Here is a 25,603-nt window from a genome sequence, read left to right as displayed (position 1 = left end):
CTTTTTCAAAACCGTAATTACAGAATCGATCAACCTTTTTGTTAAAACCAGTCAAATTAACCCGTAAACACCCTAATAAGCTCCCATCTCCAGTGAAATTAGCATGTAATGGTTTGTGTTAACAGACGCCGCAAATGCTATATACCAACACAAATGAATCCTACTCGCGTCTTAGTGTGTATTTAAATTTATAATCAAAATTAAAAGTAACCAAGAATTCGGTTCCAAGAATCATAAACTCAAAAATAATAACTAGAACAAGAAATTAACATTGCTACGTAACCTCACAGCATTTACCGACCCACCCATCTGGCACCAACCCACAGCTCACCAGTTTGATACATAATACAATCGATAATCTGATAGTGGTCGTGGTGATAGTTAGCTAGCTGCCGAGACCGCTTCAATTGCACTGCCCAATGGCCATGCAGCTTCAACCAATGAATTTTGGTACTCAACTTGTTTCACTAGTGTAATCTGTTGCTGAGGTTCCAGGTCTGTTCAACAACACAATAAAATTTACTTAACCGCTAAAATAAAATAGGATTAGTTTCATATATACCCAACCAAAACTAAAAATATCATATATGCCCTTACAAAATAGTTAAAATATCAAATATACCCAAGTTTTCATATATGCTCATCTTTTAATTTCATATTTTATACAACACATTTTAAGCTTAAATTTATTTTTAACCATTTTTTTTATTTTTTCATAAACAATAGCATTTTTCATATATAATATTTAAGCTAAATAAATTAAGCTAGAAATGAGTAAATCTAATTTTTTAGTTAAAGGTCATATATGAGATTTCGAAGTTTTAGAAAGATAAGGATAAAATCGTCATTTATTCAATTGTTTTTAATGAATTGGGTATGTATGATATTTCAGCTACTTTGTAAGGGTATATATATGATATTTATAATTTTGCAAGGGTATATATGGTATTTTGTAAGTTTGTAGGGGTATATATGAAATTGCCCCAATAAAATATAGCTAAACGGGAAGCGTTTTAATAGGTTGAACCCAATCTGACCCGTGATTTGTATAGAAGATGATACAACTTACCAAAACCATCTACAAGCAAAGTGTATTGATACACAAGATCCATGCACAAATATGGTAAGTTAGAAGATTCCACTTTAGGATACTGAGATTTGGCATCTTCAAGTGTGGTCTGACAAGCACGCTGAGCTGCCGTCTGGAAATCAATTGGATGAACTTTGGCAACAGGTTTACTTGCATCAACAAAACCGGCCTAAATATATAATTTATGTGAGTTTTTACAAACATTTTTAAAGGATAAAGTTTAATAACAATATTAATAGTTTAATACCTCAGCGGCCCGATCAAAGAAGAAAGAAGCAACAAATAGATTCTTTTGACCCTCACCACCACCACCGTTCCATATCCCACCGAACGTGCATTTCATGTGAGTGCACGTTGGTTCGTTTACTTTTAGCGCTTTAATTGCTTCTTCCCTGCACTTGTTCCAGTTTGAACCCGAAGGAAGAGCTGAAGCTTTGTAATCATTTCCTCCATACTTATAAACATCTAAAATATAAGACCAAAAAAAAAAACAATTAAGGATCCCATTTTAGAACGTCATTAGCGCTAAGGAGACTGATTAAGCATTACCATTATAGCCAGCTAAGATGCATGGATTATCGGAATCTTTTGAAACTCCCAAAATCTCAGCTCTAGCTGCCAATAATCCGTACTTCAAGTAACTGCAAGACCAACAAGATTCCAATTTTACTGTGTAGAGATGTTACATCTTTTTGTTTTTGTTTTTTTTTTTTTAAATAGATAAGAAGGCTGACCTGTGAACATAAAGGTAATATTTGGTTCCCATGAGATACATTTCCTTCACGTAAGTATCCTCTCCATTTGTTATCCTTGGAGCCTTTGCAGCATCGGCTTCTGAAATAGCATATGCCATTTGTACTGATCCACCACCAAGATCAACTACCCCGACAGTCTGTGAATATTTCTTGCCCAATTTTTTTAGAAGATAATTTATGGTCACCTGTGGGCATTAACAAGATATTAGTGCGTGAAACACGTATATGATATGACAAGGAACATGTTTTGTCAGAAAGTATTTTAAAATTTTCTGAATGCATGAACAAACATAAAATAGGCATAATGCTTTTGCTAATAACTTATACATTTTGGAGGGTGAAAGAAGTAGCTTACCCATTGATAAGCACCTTCTTGAGTTCCATCCAAAACAGTTACCCAATCATCATCCGACTTGAGGCTGCTTTTAACTTTTAGAACATCTTTTACCTATATTAACATATATTTTAATAATATTAATACAAAATATATAAACATAATACAGGGTGGAAAACTTTTAAAGTGGATTTTTAAGAGTAGTATATAGTGCTTACAGCTTGCAAAATTCTTTCAGATGCATCAACTCCCAACTGTCTAAGACCTGCAGTTGCCTGAATATAGATGTATAATTCAAGTATATAAGCATAGAGCGATAGCAAAATTCTAAAGTGGTATTACATATTTGTGATAATATAAATTACTTACCCCAACTTTCACAGGTGTATTTTCGCGCATATTTTGTGGAACAACCTTTTCTGCTTTCTCTAGTAGAGGAAGAAGAGAGTCTGCCGCCTCTTTCGGGTTGCTTGCGTGCGCACTCAAACCTGGTTTCAACTACAATATAGAAGCAGCATTTGAATAATCTTAAAGTCATTTTTCTGACAGCAGGTATACTAGAATGTAGATAACAACTGAAAGCAGATATTGATTGCCTTAAAATGCCAGGAATATTCAAACTTATAGATAGTCAGGTTTGGATTAAATTGGGCATCTATTCGTTTGACGATCTTAAGAGACTTATTGGGTTAGTACATAGAAGCGGGACACATAATCTTTTCACTATGTCCATCTCACAAATAGGGGTGTAAACCAGCTGAGCCGCTCGTGATCTACTCAACTCGCTAAAAACTCGAATCGAGCCGAGCTTAAGCGAAGCCTCATTTACTAAACAAGCTCAAGGCCACACATAGAGCTATTAGATGTGCATTCACGTAAACCAACATTTAATCTCCTTAGTAAATCTATCTAAAAACAAAATGTCCAATCATTTATGCAGTAAAAGGGATCAGAACCACCAGCCTAATATGTGCCATGTTCTACAAACCATGCACATACGGTTCCAGGTCATCAAGGATAGTCGGTTGCAAGAAAAAGTTCCCATTTGCTAACAGTTATTATTATTCTTTTGCATGATTAGATAGTGGGTTAACCATTAGTGGTGATGGTTTTCTTAGTTGCAAGTTGGCCATTTTGTTTATTTCGTATTGTTTCTGTAAGGCTATATATATATGAGCCAGATGTATTTAGATTAAGGTAATGAACGAAAAAGTATGAATTTAGTCTAATTTCTCTTTAAATATTCTTCTGGTCTCTTCCAATCCACATTCTTGTTATCTAAAATCCAATTGGTACATATCACAGCCCCATAGTTGTTAATGGTGAATAGCGACAAATAGCGATAAGGTACCTATATGCGAATAGCGATAAATAGCGGGCGGCCATTTTATAAATAGCGATACAATAGAATTTTTTTTAGAAAATTTTATATGTATATTATATCAAAATACCCTGGTATATATGTTATTTTACACGTATATTTAACAAAAACATAAAACCCAGCTATTTTATAGCAATATTTAATTGCTATTTATATTAAAAAAAATAAAACAAGTTGTGGCTATTATCGCTATCTATCGCTACAACCCTAGATCTAGACCTATAAGCTACGTAGCGCCGAGCGCGCTATAGCAATCGCTACGCTCGCTGTTGACAACTATGCACAGCCCTAACTTATGTTCACTGGTACAGCATTATCCATTCCTGTTTCTAAACTAAACTACAGTTAATTCCGCATACTTGTTGATAAGTCTGACATTACTATGCACCAAAGAAACAAATCACCATACATGATAACAGCAATGCAAAAAAATCAACAATATAAGGCCATAAAGTACCTGCTCAAAAAGCTCAAGTTCATTCCCAATGTGCACAAGATCCAAATTCTGATCAAAACAGAACACATGAACTCTACTCCCGGAACTACCAGCATCAAAAATCACAGCATACCTATACGACGTCGGATCCACTTGCAACGAATAATTCGGCGAAAACTTCCGATTACTAGACAAAACGCCGTCGTTCGGCGACCTACTACCAGGCATCACAAACAACACAAACGAGATAAGAACCAAAGGTATCGAAATGACCATAATAACCCCGCGGTAACGGTTAATTTTATCAGCAACAGACTCATTATACAACGGCTGACGTCGTTTCATCATCTTATCACTCTGATCCGCCACCGGAGTCGGAGAAAACACCTGACCTTCTAGAAGCTCCGCGGCGGATGGAGATCGGTACCGGATCTGACCGTTTCCGGCTGCGGCGGTTGCAGGAGGCTTCACGGACTGATGAGGATTCTCCTGTACGGACTCCAGTTCTTCGAGATCTGGAATATACAGGTTTCTAGGGTTTGAAATCTCAAATTAACCGATCAATCGGTTGATTGATCGACCGGATCTGAGATCGATTGATTCGTGTGAAGTTGTTGAAGTCGGAATGAGGAATGAAGACGGATTGGAGTTAGAGGATCGTGAAAGTGAGTGTTGATCCGAGAACAACAATGGCGTGTTTCTCTCTCTAGAAAAGTTTATTTGGATCGGAGATGATTTCTAGAGAGAGAGGGAGAGAAAAGTGTTTGTTTGTTGAGTGATAAATAGTGTTTTTAATTGAAGTTTAAGTGCAGCAAAGGTATGATGACTTTACGTGGTTTGGACAGGAAGCATAAAGATGCTTTTAATTTCACTTGATTTTAGAGTTTGATATACCATGCGTAACGGGGCGTGTTTTTTAAAAAATTTTGGTTTATAACGCCCTATAACACCCCGCCTACCATTACGGTAGGCGTTATAGGGCGTGATTTTCGAAAAAAAATTGGCCCGGCGTTTAAATTAAAACGCTCTTCAAACTTTGACCAACCAATCAAACGGCTAGTCCTCCAACGGCTAGTTGATTTAATTTTTTTTTTTAAATATTAAGTATATATATATATATAAACAATCAAAACTCATCCATTTTCAACAAAAACAATCTCAAAACCTCTCTAAAAAATCCCACATTTTTTAAAAAAACTTGATGGATTCTCCTAGTTCTTCATCCATGATAAATTTTTACTACAACGAGTTTTTTGCGGATGGCGATGGTTCGACCGATGAGGAGCTTGAGCAAGAGGCGGTTACGAGTGCATGTCAACTAGCGGTGCGATATGTCAACCATTCTCGTCGGCCCGAAGCCCCAAAAAATAAAAGAGGCTATGTTGAACGAGACCGACGCGCGGCACACGAGCGTTTGATGAAAGACTATTTTGACGAGACGCCGACATTTTCAAACGAAGTTTTTAGGCGTCGTTTCCGGATGAGTAAACGGTTGTTTCTACGCATAGTCAACGACTTGGAAGGCAACTACGATTATTTTAAACAAAAACCGGATGCGAGAGGGGCACTTGGATTCACCGGTATCCAAAAGTGTACGTCGGCATTACGAATCCTTGCTTATGGTAACACTACCGACATCAACGACGAGTATCTAAAAATGGCGGAGAAAACAACACGAGATAGCTTGGAACATTTTTGTCGCGGTACAATTCTTATACTTTAGTTTTATTTTTTTTTAAACGGCGCGTATGCTTAGAAATTTTTTTTTTTTTTTGAATCTTATGTTTGTCTATATTTTTTTTATAAAGGTATAATTGATGTGTACGGTGCACGTTATCTTAGAACGCCTACATGGGAGGACCTTCAAAAGATCTACGAGGTACATAATGCCGAGCATGGTTTGCCTGGTATGATCGGGAGCATAGATTGCATGCATTGGCGTTGGGATAACTGCCCGACTGCATGGCGAGGCCAACACACACGTGGTGACCAAAAAGGACCCACTATTATTCTTCAGGCGGTTGCTTCACAGGACCTTTGGGTTTGGTCGGCTTACTTTGGCGTGGTCGGGTCATGCAATGATATCAATGTTTTTGAACAATCGCCGTTGTTAGAGGAGTGGATTTCTGGCAAAGCTCCAAAACCGTCGTTTTACGCAAATGGAAACTACTACCCCCATGGATATTATTTGAGCGACGGAATTTATCCTAGGTATTCGATTTTTGTGAAGACGTTTAGTGATCCTATCGATGAGAAAAGAGCATACTTTAAAAAGGTTCAAGAGTCTTCACGAAAAGACATTGAGAGATGCTTTGGGGTTCTTAAACAACGCTGGCAATACTTGAGAAATCCTTGTCGTGCATGGAGCAAGCAAAAAATGAGAGATGCTATGTACGCTTGTATAATCATGCACAACATGATTTTGGAAGACGAAGGAAAGGCGATATGCCAGAATTATGTGCCAGAAGCCGTTCACCAGGAGCATCCGCAGGCGTCAATGGAAGAAAGAGTGAGTAACGCGCGAGAGTTGCGTTACGAACCGTACCATTCCCAGTTAATGGTTGATTTGGTACACCACGCATGGTCGGTTCGGTACGTACCACCTGAGGGAGAGGAAGAAACGGAGGACGAGGAAGACGAAGTTGGCGAGGGTGACGAAAGCGAAGACGAAAACTAGTTTTTTTTTTCTAGTATTGTATTTTTTTTTCTGTTTTTTTTTATTTTCGGTTTTTTTTTTCAGTTTTTTTTTTTATTTTTTTTTTCATGTAATGTAATTTTATTTTTAAATTAATGAAGTTTTTTTATGTTTTAAATTTAAAAAAATAATTGGGAAATGATTGTAAAATGATTGAATGGGGCATTATGGGGCATTATACCACTACACCACTTTTTCTATAATGCCCCCATGCTGACTAGGACGCCACATGGCGCAAAACGCCCCATGGTGGGGGCATTATAGTGTATAACCACTACACATGGTCTTAGGGTGAAGGGGGTGCTCACCTAATAGGTGAGTCCCCTCTCTTACGCCAAACCAATCCTCGTGTGCCACGTCAACTCCCCTCTTAAACTCCCCTAACACCCTAAATTGATGGCGGCACTCCCCTCTTAGGTAAATTGGTTTTTTTTTTTTTAAAAAAAAAAAGAAAAGCATTGATTGGTCCCCTCTCCCTCTCTCCTCTCTCTCTCCTCCCCCTCTCTTCGGTGCCTCCACCCCCATTTGCTTCCCCGATTTCATCCCCCGCCTTAATGGCGGTACCCCCCTAATCGGCAAAATCCCTCCCCGCTTGAAGTCCCCGAAGACGCCCCGAACCCCCTTAAATGCAAGTGTGTAACCGCTGCGACAACTCAAGACGAAGGAATAAAACTGGCGGTGGGTGACGGTAATGGGTGGTGGTCGTCGTCGTTGTAGGTGGCGGCGACATGTGTGGTGTCGGTGGCGGATTGCGGTGGTGGTGGTGTCGACGATGGCTGGCAGTGGTCGCTGGTGGTGGTCAGTGGCGGAGGGTGGCGGCGAGGACGGGTGGTGGTGAAAGAGGTGGTTGGCGAGTGGTGGTGGTGGTTGTCGGTGGTGGAGATGAAGTGCGGGAGAGGGAATGGAATAGAAAAAACAAGTGGTGGATGGAATGAATTAGAGAGAATGAAATGACTTATGTAATCTGTGATTCTGTTAACTCAACCTACCAAACACGTTCTTTTCATTCTCTCGCAATATTCCGTGTTATTCCGCCTCTCATTCCTGCATACTAAACACAACCTTACAGTTTATTTAATGTAGGGGTGTAAGTGTGTAACCACTGCGACAACCCAAGACGTAGGAGGCGACACCCCCACATTTTGAGGTAGAGCTCATGAAAGTGACTTTGAAGTCGTGCACCCTTCACTCACACATGCGTGGGCAATGAGTGCTTTGATGACGCACTTTGCTATTTGTACACTCGCATCGTTGTGTGGTCAGTGACATGGGTCGTGTGGAGCGTAGTGCATGACTAGGTTTGGTGGGTCTGGATGTGGCGTGGCGGAAGCATGTATGGCACAAGATCGGTTTGACAGGTGACATGGCATGTTGTGCCACATGATCGATCCAGATGCATGGCGCGAACCCTCTAGAGATCGGGTTGACAGGTGACATGGCATGATGTGCCGCATGATTGATCCAGATGTATGGTGCGAACCATATAAGCGGCGCCATGTGGTGCATGTGTGTCTAGGTGGCGGATGAAATACCAAGAGGTGGTCCTGGGGTTCAAACTTGTGTAATTGGTCTATGTGGCGGGCGACCAAGTTGGATTGGCTTGCCAGTTCCATCTTAGTCGACTGTTTCAACGAATGCATTCTCATTATTTGGTTCCTCTTACAACAACTTTAAGTTGCAACAAAAACCTGGTCAACTAGATGTTAAAGACGTTCAATACTCATTTTAAATAGAAAACTAATCTTGTTTTATGGTATTAAAAATGTTTAATACAATTTCACACAAGGGTTGATTTTTGAAGTTTCTACTTCACTTTTGTTGCTAGTTGCAAAATACACCAAGGATTCTAGTTCTTAAGACCATGTATACTCTTAAGAACACTACACACAAACTATTTCCAACAATCTCGAAGGTGCAATTCAGGTTCAAGATCTTCTCTGGTGTGACAATCTGTTGTTATACCATGGGAAACAAATAAGTTTTTTTTTTGGAAGATTCAAAATTTGTTTTAAGGGAACCGTGTCAAACATGGGCCTCAGCTTTCTGCTATTGCCCATTCTTCATATTTTATTTATTTCAATTGTAACTCGTACAGTATTTTCCTTTTAAGCGTATTGTTTTTCCATTCTACATTACGTTAACATGTCACATTTCGCTAGAGAACACACATTCTCATTCTCATCTTTTATATATCTAAACGTTGGATTAAATTATTCTACAAAGAGTTCTAATTGTAAGAAGTGTAAGAAGCATTTATAGAGTGACAAGTGTTCAATAACCTAAAACCTAAACCCACTACACCACCACCCAAAACCTAAACACCCACCCTCACCTCACCCCACCACCACCCAAAAACCTAAACCCCCCACCCAAAAAAAAAAAAAAAAAAACCTAACCCCCCTCCCCCCCTCCCTCAGCCCAAAAAAAATTGGGGGTGGGTGATTGGGGTGAGGTGTTAGGTTTTTAGGTGGTGGTGGGTGTTTAGTTTTTTTTTTTTTTTTTTTTTTGTAGTGGGTTTTTTTTAGAAGCATTTGTACCCTTTTTTACAATTAAAAGCCTTTGTATTTGATCCTAATCCCTAAACATTAATCACATCTCATAATTTCACGATCGATGTATTATTTTCCTCTCTCGTAAGTTTACAATTTTACATTTGAGTTCTTTTTTATGTAACATGTGTTGCTTCAATAAGGATAAACGTGTTTGGTATTGGTTAAAGGTAATCAGATCGGAGACCAAACTAATACCAACCGCTGATGTGGAGATTTTTTTTTTCTGGTCACAGAATTTTTTGTTTTATTTTTGTTTTAGTTACTTTTTATTAGTGCTCAAGTAACAAGAAAACAACGAGTTGAGTTTTATAACCATGTTGAAAGAAATACGACAAAAGGTTCATGTGTAAAAGATTCAGATCGAGCGAATTTTCTATCAGCCGACACACAAGTTGTGTTATTTATGGTACAACTCACGATGGGGAGAAAATGTTAGACCACGTGCCAAGAGTTATTTTAATTTAATAACACCACATTCATAAAAACCAATAAAACCTCACTATTTTTGTTGATACAAGTTTAAACCACTATAATATTAATACATACATATGGGAAAGTTTATTGAGAAACACTAAAAAAGTGGGGAACAGTGGAGAACCGACTCAAACGAACTCCGACTGGACTCATTTCAGCGGCGTTGGAACCGGCTCGTCGGACCCTAACTAGGATCTCTTAACCCTAAACCCTAAATCCTAACTCCTAAACTCTAAACCCTAAAGCTAAAAAATAAGGCTAAAACCTAAGCTAAACCGTAAAATCTAAACTATAAACCCTAAAAGCTAAACCCTAAAGGCTAAACCTAAAGCTAAACCCTAAAGCTAAACCCTAAAGCTAAATCCTAAAGCTAAACCCTAAAAGCCAAACCCTAATATATTTAGGGTTTAGGGGTTATGATTTAGGGTTTAGGGTTAAGAGATCCTAGTTAGGGTTTGACGAGCCGGTTCCAAGCCGCTGGAATGAGTCCAATCGGAGTTCGTTTGAGTCGGTTCCCCACTGTTCCCCAATAAACCTCACACTACATACATATACACATATATATTTATTTCTGGCTTTGCGTTCTATCATGTGAGAGCTTTGCAATGAAGCAAGCTACGTCCAAAGCGAAGATAAAATGAATGAAATATCGAAAAGCTGAGTAGTTGAAAATGTTAAAGTTGCGAAAATTTAAGTCCACCTGTAGTGGAGCGTGATGTGGGGCTTTTTTTGGGCCATAGCGCCCCGAACACCACGACGAGCGGCGATATGGGGGGGGGGAATGCTGGGGACGGTATGGTGATAGCGGCGTGATGGAGGGGATTTTCAAAACTTTGACCAATAAAAAATCGGTAAGTGTTTTTTTAATTAATTAATAAAAATGAAAATTAATAATTAGGTAATGATGGGTATAAGTTTTATGACTACGCGCTCTAGTGATATAACGCCCCATAAAACTCATGTATGACGTGGTGTGCCACTTGTTACATAATGCCCCAAAGAGATTTTATAACTACACATAACCTAAGATAAAAAAAATTAAAATGTAGCTTGTCGTATATGGGAGGAAGAACAAAAGTTGAGATGATTTATTGTTTTCCTTTATTTTTTGTATTGTAATTTAAAAAAAATCTTTTATTTATTTATTTATTTTACAAACGTTCTTACACAATATTCGAATCAAACTCGAAAAAAAATAAAATTTGATTTGTATTCCAACATCATTTGGTTTTTAAATTTCGAATCAAATAAGCATTTGCTTCAAATTCGAGTTTTGATCTTGATTCAAATTTTGTTTTCGATTTGATTAACTCAAGTAATTCGAAATTTGATTTGTTAAACACCCATATATATACCAATTTTAAATACTTTATTAGAAATATAAATTATTTTATATATTTTTACTCTTTTACTCTTTTTGCTCGATGTAGTTTATATTATCTTTTAGATGAAAGTAACAATAACTTATCACATACTAACAATTATAAAAATAATCGTAAGATGTTAAAAAGACTATATTCCGTATAATGCAACTGAACACAAAACAAATAAGTGTCATTTTATATGTTACTAGGGGTACAAAGGGAATAAATACTTTTCCGGTGACCGTTAAGCCGGAATCCGGCTTGTTTTCAGGCAGATTTCACCTTTGGAGGTGGAGGAAAAAGGAAACGAAAAATCCATGATGCCGAAATTGCCCCTACAAATGGTGAAATCCAGTAAACATATAATTGCTCCCATGTATTGTGTCGGTTGTTTACATATGCCCATCCAAATGCCTACAAGATGACATGAAACGCCTTATCCAGTTGTAAGATTAGAATTTTAGTAATAAAGAGGAATGTTAACGTACAATATTCCTTAACGTGCGATTGTACGATATGAAATTACGCATGTTATAAACTCAAAACCTTAATCATGCATGAACAAAAATCCTAACTATGCGTGATTATGATTTTTCTTCATGCCTGATTATGGTTTTTTTGTTCATGCGTGATTTGGGTTTTAAGTTTTATAACATGCGTAATTTCATATCGTATCATCGCACGTTAAGGAATATTGTATTTTACACTTTTACTAGTAATAAAAATTACTAAATGCCCTTTGTGTATTCCGTAATATTGGTTATGTGCAATGATAGAACCAAAACTTGCTGATTGAGAATTATAATACAGTTCTCTTCTCAACTGACTACAACTAAGTGACCAAACACATGTTCTTAAGAGAACTCGGAGTTTTTTTTTAAAAAAAAAAAAGAAATCCAATGAATTCTAGTTAAAGGGGGTTGGCGGACCCTTTGACCTAGTTATAGTAGCTCCAACGCTACCTTGGTGTCAGCGTTTGGAAATTCCAAACTTCCCCCATTCCAAATCTTTGACGTTGTGGCTCTCGTCTAATCAATTTTAGTAAAAGGGGGTAGGCGGACCCCTTGACCCAAATCTCTAGATAGTGGGCTCCACACACACAAACAATATTATTTAAGTATTTTTTATATAAAAAGTGGTGTTTGAAAAAGGATGTAGTGTTGCAGAAAAGAAAAAAAAAGGTTTTCTTAGTGATGTTTGAAATCTGATGTGACAGTTGAGATGACACGTTTGTTGGTATCCGAATCCTTTAGCATTGTGGATGCTCTTAGTTCCGCCCTCGTTTGTGTGAGCAACAAGCAGATAAACAATTTTAATAAGCAACTAAATCATTTCATACATGGTAGTTTGCATCATTCAAAACAAAAAAGATTAAAAAGAATGAATTTGTTAAACTTACATTAGCAGGATTCATTGAAGGACCGGTATAACCTCGACCGAAGAATACAAGTGTCATCATCGACATTGAAAGCAACCCGTTTTTCATAATCATGCTTTTCGGGCCTCTGAGGATGATGTAGAGGACACACATGGTGCTTGTGAAACTCAAAATGGTTTCAGCCATTGCACCTGTATTCATATCTACTTTCAAAGAAGGTCCTCCTAGCATGTGTTTGTATTTCGATGGCATGAATTCGAGAACCGCCAATGCACCTCCAACTGCGCCTATCGCCTGTCAAGAGATTGAGTACAGTTTGAATCATCATTGCCATTCAATCACATAACTGAGCAGTTACTGTCTAAGAACATGTTGTATGTGTAAGAACTAATATTGTCGGCTTTGTACACGCATTAATCAGAGGGTCATCATAAGGTTCTTTTCTCTACTAGCTACAACTAAGAGTCCAACTCATGTTTTTTATTAGAAAAATCAGATTTTATATATAAAAGTTTAACAAATTCTCCTGAATGGGAGTCAACAGATCCTATTGACCCCCTAGTGTACATAAGGAGAACACTTACGCTTTGTGCATGAGGAGTTCAAATATTTGTATTTGGCTAATCTAGTGAAAACTTCCCAGAAGGTCACCCATTCTGAATTACTCTCACCCATACACTTTTAACTAGTGGTGGACCCAATTTTTTTTTTTGCAATGGGGTCCACTTTTTTCGATGTTCAAATTTTTCATAACAAAGTGTTAAAATTTTCGGGTAGGCCATCGTTCGGGTCGGGACGGGGCGAGAAACATGTAACAAAAATATATAATCATTACTCATTAGAAAACACACAATAAAATATAATGTAACTGGAAACGGAAAAAAAAAACATTGCAATTTTTTAAAGTTTAAATTCATAGCATACAATGGTTGGGTTGGTGGCTTTGTGTGTGCTTTCCTACATGCTTGTGGCCTGTATGTTTTTTTGGTGTTCAAAAGTTTGTACAAGGATTGAACCCGTCACCAGCTTTCCATTTCTTTCTATGGTGTCCACCTAATTATTTTTGTGGGGTCCTTAGAAAATTTATTATACCGGATCTACTAATATTTGAAAAAACATTGGGGTCCAGAGACCAGACCAACTCTATGTGGGTCTGCCCCTGCTTTTAACTATGGAGTTATCTTTTGGTCCACAATGCGGTTCAACCTTTCAAAACTTGATGAATCCATGTCAAATATGAAGTTCAAGACTAATTTCATTGACCTTTGAAGTTCATCATTTTAAATACAATTATGAGTTTTTGATGTCAATTCACTTATACACACCTTGACCTTAGAAGTCAAAAGTCAAACCATAAGTTTGAACTATTACTTTTACAATTCAACAAACAACAAACTGAAGGATCAAAACTCAATCAATTACCTGAGCAGGAAACCGAACTGCAGCGGAGATAAGAGAATCACCACTAGCTCCAACTGCGTAAAAGGCGGCAGTACCAGTAGGATTAAAACTAGCGCCACCTAACGCCGTCGCAATGACACCAAATATAAACAAGAGGATGAACACAAGCGACATTGTGATGAAAAGTGAAGCCATCCCTTGTATGCCAATAGCTTTGGCAATAGCAGAAGTAGCAGCACCAAGACATGAAGCACAAACAACCCACAAAAAAGTCAACACACCATCGCCAACCGCCGCCTTAACTAACCCCATGTCAGTTTTCCGGTACACCGGGAAAGTTGCAAGGAAGGGGTGTTTTAAATGTCCACAAAAGAGAAGTAGTTATATGCAAACAGTTTTAATAAAGAAGTGTTTTAATGATATGATGGTTATGTGTGTGATTAACCAACCACCATGAATATGAAGTTTGGTAGAGTTTGAGGTAGAAGTTTGGTGCTCACTAAATATTACAATATTTTTATTAGTGAAATGATATAAATTCATAATAAAGATACACAAAGATTTAAACTTTAATATGACTTTATAACATTTTCTTACTCTTTATTTTTTATAATGTTTTATATCTATAACAATGAATCATTATATTTCAAGGAATATATGATTCTTTTTTAATCGACAAATTTTGTACTTATCGTACTTTTGGTTATTGTAGATGTGGCGTGACGCAAACCCTCTTACCTGGTGCCATGTGGCGCGTGTGTGTCTAGGTGGCGGATGAACTAGCAAGAGGCGGGCCTGCGGGTCCGAAGTCGTGTGATTGGCCTGCATGCCGGGCGACCTTGACTTTTTTGGCTAGTTGCAAAACACGCCAAGAATTTCGGATTTATCGTACTTTTGGTTTACATAGATTAAAACCATTACTCGCAGTTTGGTTTACATAGATTAAAACCATTACTCGCAGTAGCTTATGATTTTAGTTGACAATCGAAAAACCCTTATCGATCTCCCTGTATATCATCCTCAATGCCATTCGTTATGAGATCAGATAAACTAAATGCGCCTTTAACTCTAGATCTCGCGATTGGTAAGATTAGGCACAAACATATACAGAAAGAAAAGAGGCCGAGGCCGAGACTAAACACAATATTTCCAAAGATTCAACCCACACAAAGGCATATTATTCCACAACTTTGCAACACCATATTATTCGTTAATACCACTGTAGTAACTAAAAGTCCCTATAAACATAATACTTCTGGCCGCTGTTATTATTACACAAAAGCACAATGCGTTTCTTGTTTCTTATTCGGTAGCCTTGCCTTTGCGCCTGCTGCTGGTTTCAAGAAGATAACAAACCATCGAATCAACATCATCTCCAAATATACTGTAAGCTTCCATCGCCTGCACATAGCTGAACCCCATCGACAGCACCATTTGCATACTGTTGCATAACACCGACCCTTCTGAACCCTTGCTCTCACTTCCCGATGGCCCTGCTAGATTCATTTTATTCAACTCCAGTAATTAGTAACAGGGCTGCAAACAAACCGAACGTTCAGCGAACAGTTCGCGAACCGTTCGGTGAGAAGTTCGTTTGTGTCCGTTTGTTTAATAAGTGAACAAACACAAACAAGAAATTTCGTTCGTTTAGTTGAATGAACGAACATGAACAGAGGTCACGTTCTTCGTGAACGTTCGGTAACGTGTTCGTTTGTGTTCTATAGTTTATTAGTGTTTTTAGTTTGTATATTTTATTTAATTACATCAAAATTCCAACAAATATAATATATAAGTATAAGTTTATTATATATTCTGCTCATGAATGCTTGTTTGTGTTAGTTTGTTTCCATTTGTGTTCATGAACATTAGTTTGCGTTCTTTGCCTAAAATTAACAAACAAACACGAACGTGTTCATTTCCTTAACAAACGAACATGAAAATAAAATCTTGTTCGGTAAGTGTTCATGAACAGTTCGTGAACACATATATTCCTTAACAAATGAACACGAACAAGGTCTTTTTCGCGTTCGTGTTCGTGTTCGTTTGCTATTAACAAGCTCTCTTTTTGCTTAAAAGAAAAGATACTTACTGCCACCAGAAGACGATGGTTCAGCATCGGATGTTGAAGATTCTCTTCGACCCAGTTGCTGCTTAAACTTGTCGTTAGCCATATATTCTGCCCGTGAAGCTTCCATCACCATACGCTCGATTTCTTTCTCGGTTAATTCCACATCAGAGCAGAATCGGGCCTCCGCTAGAAGAGCCTGTTTTTATTCCAGTAGTTAGAACATGGTATAATGATGAAGAAAGTTAACGCTTAACACTGCAGTATTAAATCATATATAGAATGGTTACATTATCAATCTGTTGGTCTTGTTGAGCTTTGATTGCTGCTTTCACTTGATCTTTATCAACGTTTGCCTAATAAACCAAAACCAGAATAATATATAAATGTCAAGCTGAAAGAAACTAATTAGGCCTGTAAACGAACCAAACGTTGATGAACTTGTTCGGCAGGTAGTTCATTTATGTTCGTTTGTTTAATAAACGAATGAACATGAACACAATTTTTTGTTCATTTAATTAAACAAACAAACATGAACACACCTTTTGTTCGTTCATTTATGTTCATTTATTTACATTTGTTTATGTTTGTTTCAGTTTAAATACATAAGTAGTTATATTTACATAAATATTAAATATAAAAGGAACTTTCTAACTACTTATAAAAATATAACTAATTGGTAACTGGGCATTCTAATAATAAAAATGAGGTTTCCAATGGAATTTATATTAATTAATCACTAATTTATATATAAAATTACTTTATTGTATATGTTTAGTCAACTATGTTCAATTGTTCATTTGTTTTCATTTATGTTTGTTAAATTATGTTCATTTGTGTTGTTTATTGTTTGTCAAATTATGTTTATTTTAGTTTGTTTATGTCCGTTTACGTTCGTGGACTGTTCGTTTAGGTTTTAAACGAACGGACATAAACGAACATGAACATGTCCATTTTCTTAATAAACGAACATGAACAAAATTAATGTGTTTGATAATATATCAGTGTTCGGTTTAAAGTCAAATAAATTAACAAACACGACCATGCCTCTGTTCGTGTTGGTTCGGTTCATTTACAAGCCTAAAACTAATTAAGATACAGAGTTATATTATTCAATCAACTGTGGATAAAATGAACTTACCCCTTGCAGGGAGCTAAAACCGAGCCCAGCACCTATGGTCAACCTACGCGGGTCAACAAGAGAATTGTAGTGGTTGCCGTGATGATAACTTAACCGGATAGGAGGTGTGTCTGTATTATAGCTCCCATGAAATATGTTTATTGGCTCTGTAATCATCAACGTTTTGCAAGTCAAATGCCATAAAGTCAGAAGTCAAAAGTCAAATTTACTCTTCGAGTACAGATATATAACATGATAAAACGATAATATTTATACCAGTGCTATAAGAATATATATGAATAGGCCGGTTGTACATTTCAGATAATGCTTGAATCTCAACATTGTTCCCATAGACCTGCACTCATAAACGATAAACCATAAGCATCTGGTCGGTGTTATAATGTATTTAACGAACAAAACGCTTAGAGCAAGAATAAAAGTTGAATATATGGTTCAGTAATTTGCGAATTTACGTACTTTATCCCTTCTTTTCCTCTTGCAATAAGAAGTGAAACCTTCTGTTATAAACTGAGAGAAGTGGTCTCTTTCGCGTTCCTGAATAAACAACTTAGTAGGTTATATTAAACCCTAAACCATTGTGTGCAAATAACAAAATTATTTGATACGCATGAACACAAAAATAACTTTACAAGTAGAGATAAATATCGCATTAGGACATTTTCAACAAAGACTTATAACGGTTCAATGTAGTTATTGAATATCGCATTAGGACGAAACAAGCATTATAATTTAGATGTCGCTTGAAATATAAGATATATGGACGAAACTAACATACCATGTAATCTATGCACATTTGTCTAGCCAAATCATATGCTTCAGAATCCCCGTAAACTTGATCTGCAACAGCACGAAACAAACAATTTCCATCTTCCAGCATTCTTTTAACTTCATAACCTTTTGTGCGTCTAATATCAAGCTCGAATTGACGTTCCCTTTCCTGAAAGAAGAGCATTTATTTAACTAAATTTTACAGCACTAACTGCCAAAGAGATGTCAACTGCTTCTTAATATTAACGTTAGCACAAAGAGTTTCAAGGAAAGCTATATAAAACCTAAGGGGGTTATTTGCCACAAAAGAAGTAACGTGCCTAAATATTTTTAGCAGAATGATTTTCATGTCTGAAGTTTGTAACAATCACATACTTAGTTGTTAACAAACTCTAATTATTTGAGGATTAACAGGTAAATGAATGTGATGCCTCGAATTGCTTATTTATATATCTCATACTAATGCTTATAAGCAGAAGCAGATAATCAGGTTTGAAAACAGCTTATTTTTGTCCTTGGATAATTTAGGTTGAATCCACAACGTCTAAAACTGCTTATCAAAAACAGCTTATTTTACGCAGAAACAAGCAAACAAACATAAACACTTTTCTTTATCCAAACACCCAGAACAGTTTGCACTTTAAACAAAAACTAAATAACAAAATAAGCTATTTATAATTTATAATTTATAAGGCAACCCCAAACAAGCCCACTAAAATGGCCCCTAAATCATCAATAATCAAATTCCGTTTTCGGTAGCTACTGCTAAACTGATTAATCAAACATCTCATCGCTATCGCTACGCAGCGTATAGGTAGCTTGTCGCTATTTACCGCAATTCGCTATTAACAACTATGATCCTAACTAATATTCAATTCATTGTAGCGACTAAAAGGACTATATAACTTACAGCATCACCATAAGACGTTCCAAAGCAAGCGTTCTGTTCATCCGCACTGTTATATCCATCATTCTCACAATTCAACGAAGACCTCGTTTCCACCGGCGACGTCCTCGCGTTAACAACCGGCCACGCAGTAGCCCTCCTAGAAGAATTCCCAAATCTCCTAGAACCAAAACTCGACGACGGTTTCGGCGGCGGAGCAGGTGGTGGCGGTGGATACCCACTCCCACCAACACCCGAAACCGGACAATCATCCATTTCTAACCCATCCTTCTCCCCTTCCTCAATTACCCTCAAACAACCCGTCCCCACCGCCTCGTTTTCGACCTTCTCAGTAACAGTAACCTCAACAACATCATCAGTTTTATCAACCTTTTCGCTCTCAACCGGAACATCTTCACAAACAACCTGTTGTTGTTGTTGTTGTTGTTGTTGTTCAACATCATCCCCTGCAGTTTGTGCAGATGACCTATTCGAATTATTGTTATTACTATTATTGTTATTATTACCGGATGAAGAAGAAGATGATGATCCACTGCCTCTCTGAACAAACACACGAGTCATGATTTCCCAAATTGAAACCCTAAAAACAAAAAAAAGATCGAAACTTTTTCCTTTTTTTCTCAAAAATTACTATTATAAAACCCTAGATTTAGATTTATCACGAGTTCTAGCCTTGGGAGACGTGACTCCAATGCCGGAAGTGAAGGATTTCCAACCGATTTCTTCTTCGTCTCCCAGCTGAAACGATCTGTGCATTCCCCTAACAATTCTCATGAGATTGAAGACCAATTGAAGAACAATTGAAGAGCGACGAAACCCTAACCCTAGCCTTAGAGAACCTGCAATCGGAAGGCACGAAAAGAATCGAATAATTATGAAATTGAGAACGGAGATCGAAGAAACCCTAGAGGAATTTTGGAATTAGTGATGTGAAGAGTGTGGATTTGAAGGGGAAAGTTGGTAGGGTTTTTGTGGAGCACAAATTGATAAGGTGGGATGAAGAGGATGTAATATGTATGTATGTATTGTACTGTATATGTATATGTATATGTATGTGTGTATGTATATATGGAGATGAAATTGGGGATGGTTGAACACGTGGCGGAAGTTTGGGGAGCACGTGAGTGTCAGGTGAGGTGTGAAACAAGTACACAAGTTTGGGAAGAGGATCTTGTTTAAGATATTCTTGGTTAGTACCTACAAACATGAAAATAATATTTTAACTGAATTGCCAATGAGCTAGTGGTGGAGTGGTAAGGGAGAGACCTTGTGTTCCAAGTGACTCAAGTTCAATTCCTGCCCCTAGCATTTAGTTTCTGCGGCACCTGGTGATGATGGGAGACTAGGCGAGTAGGCGGCGATCGCTAGTTCGATCCTTGAACTGAGCGGGTTTTACCTCACCGCACTGTCGTGCCTTCGGGCGAGTGTTCACGGGCTTCGGCCCTAGGTGGGGGTTTTCCCCGGTTCGGAAGGCGAGTGTATCCCGATGTGGTGAATTTTGCCAGTAGCCCATTTGGAGGATTCGTTGGCCGTTCAAAAAAATAAAAAATATTTTAACTGAATTAACATACAACTTTTTTTTTTATTGTATGCTAACGTTGCCATATGTTATTGTGCTTGTGGAACAAATTCGACCACCCATGTCGAAGTCACGTCCACCAACTCACCTTCACGCCTCCCCTCCCTTCCTTAAGGTGTTACTGGGCTAACGTCTAGCTCCTCTGCACCCCTCTAATGGCCATACTGGCGTCGATTAACGCCCCTTCAGATGTGACTATGTTATCACTTGGTGCTGACTTATGCTTTTAGCGTTTCATTAACAAATAATAATGTCTAACATGTCTCTTTGAGCTAATAATTGGTCAAAACATATGGGTAGAAAACTAGAAACTGTGTAACGCATCATATTCCCATATGTGATAATTTGTTAGTTTTTATATTGTAACGTCTATTTAATCAAACCTTTTACATGTTGTGTAAAAACGAATTAAAGGTTAACAATTATGATCAGTCGTCTTGTCTATCACTAATAATACAAAAAGTTTACAAACTTACACAATCCATCAAAATTTATGCACCAAATACATTTAGGTATGCAACATGACAAAAACGTTGCATCCTCACTAGGGTTCCTAGGGAAATAGAAGTCTTTTACGGTTCTTTCCCATAGTGTATCATCCACTAGCTTTTTGGTGAATTGTGTTTTAATGATTATAGAAGATGAAGCCACCATACTATTTTTGAGTGTAATAGATAACATGTGCTTCCTTTGTAGCCTTTCAAAATTCTAAATGGTATTCCTGGTCATCTCAAATTAATTGAACCGATGGTTCCATATCCCAAATTGTCTATCTTTGGAGTTGAATTGTTTGATAAAGACAAATATATAATTAATAACTTATTATGACATGGTGGAGTTGTAAAAGATACCGTGTTTTAAGAAATAAGATATTAGATTTAAATAATCCTAACTTTTAATAATTGGTTTCAAAAAGCCACGCTGATCAATTAGGTCGCGCGCAAGGCCATACTCCTACTACATCAATCTGACAAACTTACTAGACCTCGCGCCGACTAAATAGGTAAAACCTAGGTCGCGCGCGGGGCCTAAGCAAAGTTAAAGCTCAGATTCTACACTTAGCATCCTGAATGAAAACCCTCACTACCTGGACCTTGCGCCGGCTATGTGGATGTGCTCTAGAGGCTGCGCGAGAACAGAAGCGCGGGTCCATCCCGGACAATACGAAAGGTACGAATGGCAGAGAAATGGGCAAATCAGCGTCCAACAGGCTGTATCCTATCGTGCTCCACGATTAGCAATCGTGCAGGAGACAAGAAGGTACAAAAGGACGCCTACGTGGCACCAATCAAAGAGCGGCGACATCTGCCCCATGATCCCCACTCACCTGCTGATGTTAGGGAGACAATAAGGACGACAACCAGGACACATGGCTCCACTCAGGGTGCGCCAACTCCATTTCCTTCTAGGAACGCTAATGGCCATGACAGAAGGGACAAAAATGATATTCAATTCCTTGTTGTCTACTCCAGGCCCAAGGCCCATCAGCCCATCTCCTTCTACACTACTCCGGCTATAAATAGGGACCTTCATGTACAGGTTAATTCTATTTTATTCTATGCTCTCTCACTACTAATCACACACTTATTTCCTAAAAACGCATACTTATTTTCACGCCGAAGAGTGGTTAAGAGGAGAACCCCCCTATTCCCCTCTTGTTAACGAGCTTAACGGGGTGTTTAGTGTTTTGCAGAAAGATCAAGGCATCAACTCAGGAAGGATTAAGAAGATTAACCTTTATGGTCGAAACATAAACCAAACTAATCGCTAAAATTAGTTCCGTGTTTCTTCACACTCTCAACTTTCGATTTGTACCACACCACTCCCAAATTTCAACTTATTTTCTATTTAGCACTCCCAAACTAACTGAACCACTAACCCAGTTAGGTTTTTTTTTTTTTTTTTGCTGATGTGCCACTTTGTTTGGTGACATAGAAGCTGACATGGCAATTTTATGATGTGTGTCACAGCCCTCGACCCCACCCTGGGAGCGGGAGCCACGAACCAGTCAGATGGTACTACCAGTGTTTATTAACTTGGCAGCGGAAAGTTTTCATCAGGACCGTAGTTAGGAAATATTTTATCAGAGTTAAACACCAAAATATTTAAAATAAATAAATGGGATAAAATCCAAGTTTTTCGAATAATACATTTGCAATAAACAAGTGGGACAAAACCCGATTTTCATTTATAATACATTTATAGGGAATATCCCTAATTATTGAAAATAATTCTCCTTTTTAATTTGGTAACTTCTATGGCTACTTTTCTAAGCCTTCAGTGCTCTCTAACTGGCTTTTATTGGCTTCACACTAAGATACCTGAAACACGTGTTTAAAACATTTTATCAGCAAGAAATACTGGTGAGTGAATCCCAGTTTAATCAAAATAGATTTTATCATTTTACAGCATTGAGCGCGGTCGCGCAATTACATTTGTTTATTTTTCTACTTTATTTACCACCCACGGTACTGTCAACCCGACTTGTAGTCATGTTACTACTCACAGTGTAGTAACAAATTTTGTATACAAAACCCCAACATATCGACGATAATTGTAGAATACAAATACTCAATCACTGTTTAATATAATGTAAAACATTTGAGGTTTTGTAAAAACAGTTTGCAAAAAGGTTTACAAAAAGGAGATTGCTCACTTTGCTATCTTAGGTAATTTCATGTGGCTTCCTGGTTATAATCTATAAAATTTAAATAATGCACACGCGTTAGTATAATAACCCAAATTTTACATTAGTTATACCCTCCCCGAGACAGAACTCCAACGACTACGTCGGGCAGAGACTCAACAGCCGTTACGGAGTGCTAGATCAATCGGGCAGCGTATCTAATACGTAACCGGGGTTTAAAATACTTACAACGAGGCAGAGCTTTGCTAATTAGGGGGGTATAATGCCCCGGAATTACTTATACTATTAGAAATTTAGAGAGGAAATCGATTTGTGAACGAATTTCAAATGAATCCGATCGATCCAATTTATAGGGCTGCTCAGTGAGTCCCTTGCGCCCCGCGACGGAAATCAAAGGGGCCGTCGCGCCCCGCCAGGGCCGAAAAGGCGGCGTAAAGGTGCTGAGTCATCGGGTTGTTCGACGCGTGTCCTGCCACGTGGTGGCTCCGTGTTACGCCGCTTGTCTCCTCGCTCGCGGCCCGCGAAGAATCACAAGCAGTCTGTCGCGTCCCGCGACAGACTTAATTTATTGTTTTATTTGTTATTTAATGAGATAAAGGGATTTCGGGGCCGATTTTCATATACGGGGTGTATTTTAGGATATTTAGGGGTGTCTAAAATATTTTAAGGAGGGTTGTTATATGTTGGGTATAACTCCTTGATTGTTTAATAAAATATATAATGCACTCGCCTTATGTATAGCAACCCAATTCAACTTTATCAATATGTCACGAGACAGAACCCCAACGAACTTAGTCGGGCAGAGCTTTGACATGCGTTGGTGGGTTCTAAATCAATCGGACAGGGTATTAACTCACTGATCAGGGGTTACAACACTTAAAATGGGGCAGAACTTTATTATTATTATTATGGGGTGCATAAAAAATAAAAACAATAAAAAGATATAAATAGAGAGAGTAGAGAACGAGAGACATAGAAAGAAAAAGAAAATAATCTTGATTAGTTTATGAAGTGTAGAGGTATACTCCTATTTATAGCATTCTTCAAGTTCCTTGGGGACAAAGTTGTTGAGGTATACTCCTATTTATACAACACTTACATATGTATGTTTAGATTTATTTTGTTAATATTTTATTATTATAATGTTTGCTAAACGTGAATTATAGCTAATTTATTAGATATACTTATTTTAATTATTTTATTATATATATATATATATATATATTATAATTAATTCAGCTACTTCACTTATTTAACGCTTATAACTTCTATAATATAATGTTTTATAAAACAATGAATATGTTTTTAGAACGAGAATATTTGTATCTACATTTCGAACCAAATTTCATTAAAAACGGAGTAGGTTCAAATATAATGTATTTTTATAACTTAATTATTAAACGGTTCCTAGCCTCGTCTCGGCACTTCATATTTCTAACAGTCAACTTACCCATGATCTATTCGTGTAATAACTTTATTTTAAATTTTAAAAATTTTAGGAATGTTACAATGTGGAAGCTGACATGGCATTTATGATGACGTGACATGTGATGTGGCTGCTAACATGGCATTTTCGATGACGTGGCATCTGGCATCAGCTAACTGGGTTAGGATTCAGTTAGTTTGTGAGTGCTAGAGGAAAACAAGTTGAAAGTTGGGAGTGGTGTGGTACAAATCGAAAGTTGGGTGTGATATCGGTTAGTTGGTGAAAGTTGAGGTTATTTAAAACCAATATCCCTTGAGAAATTACGGATTTGATCATTTATTTTGAATTTTTACAGGTTTGGCGCAAACTATATATCACACAATAATGCGTACGCTCCTTAGCATTAACGGCCATTACAAACCTGTTAAATCTAGAGGTGTTCACCAGTTCGGGTTTAAGTTTCTTTGAGTTGGATTTTTTTTCGAATGAAAACGAAAAACAAAATAATTTCATTTTCAGAGCGAAAAACCCCGATTTTAAAAAAGGAGGATGTTCATTGGTTTGGCCATCGTATACCTCGGGTTTGGTTTCCCTGAATTTGTATGGCTAAGTATTTGAATTGGGTTTCATCGTCTTAACCTAATAGATTGTATTAAAACCGAAACCAATTACCTAATTTAGTTCAGTTTTAAACCGAATATTAAACATCCCTAGTCAAATCTATATAGAATGAATATCTTACCATCTCTTGAATGAATATTAAACATCAAGTAAAATGCCAAAATGGTCCTCAAGTTTAGACCACTTTTGCCACTTCAGTCCAAAAATGAAACTTTTTGTATTTGGGTTCCTGAGGTTTCATTTTTGTTGTCATTTTCATCAAATTGGCAAAATGAGTTAGAATTTTCTGTTAACTTCTCCCCTTTTTGTCGTCTTCCTCATTTAAGGTAAAATCGCCATTTTATGCCATAATGTATTTTAATGAAATGAGAAAAACGACAAAAAATGGGATAAATTAACAGAAAATTCTAACCCAGTTTGCCAATTGGATGAAAATGGCAACAAAAATGAAACCTGAGAGACTCAGATACAAAATGTTTCATTTTTGGACTAAAGTAGCTAAAAAGGCCTAAACTCAAGGATCATTTTGGCATTTTAGTATTAAACATCCCTAGTTAAATCTTATTAACAATTTAAAACCATTCCCATG

The 25,603-nt window shown here is 37.4% G+C and overlaps 3 protein-coding genes across 5 annotated transcripts; all 3 read right to left on the bottom strand.

Annotated features, from left to right (window-relative positions):
* Positions 1-154: 154 nt before the first annotated feature.
* LOC110898129 (apyrase 2) lies at positions 155-4,784 on the bottom strand. Its single transcript, XM_022144882.2, has 9 exons — positions 4,018-4,784; positions 2,549-2,677; positions 2,398-2,454; positions 2,201-2,293; positions 1,825-2,030; positions 1,640-1,731; positions 1,338-1,555; positions 1,070-1,259; positions 155-497 (listed from the first exon to the last, which is right to left on the bottom strand). The coding sequence occupies exons 1-9, from the start codon at positions 4,342-4,344 to the stop codon at positions 382-384; spliced, it is 1,428 nt and encodes a 475-aa protein (XP_022000574.1). The 5' UTR covers positions 4,345-4,784; the 3' UTR covers positions 155-381.
* Positions 4,785-11,207: 6,423 nt separating this feature from the next.
* Positions 11,208-14,263, bottom strand: LOC110898128 (aquaporin SIP1-2). The gene is made up of 3 exons (XM_022144881.2): positions 13,882-14,263; positions 12,481-12,753; positions 11,208-11,495 (listed from the first exon to the last, which is right to left on the bottom strand). The coding sequence occupies exons 1-3, from the start codon at positions 14,170-14,172 to the stop codon at positions 11,349-11,351; spliced, it is 711 nt and encodes a 236-aa protein (XP_022000573.1). The 5' UTR covers positions 14,173-14,263; the 3' UTR covers positions 11,208-11,348.
* Positions 14,264-14,971: 708 nt separating this feature from the next.
* On the bottom strand, positions 14,972-19,781 carry LOC110898126 (OVARIAN TUMOR DOMAIN-containing deubiquitinating enzyme 6). 3 transcript variants are annotated; one of them, XM_022144879.2, is made up of 9 exons: positions 19,414-19,777; positions 18,745-19,321; positions 17,842-18,003; positions 17,523-17,600; positions 17,322-17,400; positions 17,067-17,212; positions 16,216-16,281; positions 15,950-16,124; positions 14,972-15,356 (listed from the first exon to the last, which is right to left on the bottom strand). In XM_022144879.2, the coding sequence occupies exons 2-9, from the start codon at positions 19,300-19,302 to the stop codon at positions 15,163-15,165; spliced, it is 1,458 nt and encodes a 485-aa protein (XP_022000571.1). In that variant the 5' UTR covers positions 19,303-19,321; positions 19,414-19,777; the 3' UTR covers positions 14,972-15,162. The 3 variants fall into 3 exon arrangements, with proteins under 3 accessions (XP_022000571.1, XP_022000570.1, XP_022000572.1); XM_022144878.2 differs by having other exon boundaries at positions 18,745-19,781; XM_022144880.2 differs by having other exon boundaries at positions 14,972-15,353; positions 18,745-19,781.
* Positions 19,782-25,603: the final 5,822 nt, after the last annotated feature.

The sequence above is a fragment of the Helianthus annuus genome, chromosome 13, assembly GCF_002127325.2.
Source record: "Helianthus annuus cultivar XRQ/B chromosome 13, HanXRQr2.0-SUNRISE, whole genome shotgun sequence".
Taxonomy (NCBI): Eukaryota; Viridiplantae; Streptophyta; class Magnoliopsida; order Asterales; family Asteraceae; genus Helianthus; species Helianthus annuus.
The sequence above is the reverse complement of the archived record's forward strand: the minus strand, read 5'-3'. Positions and strand labels throughout refer to the sequence as shown.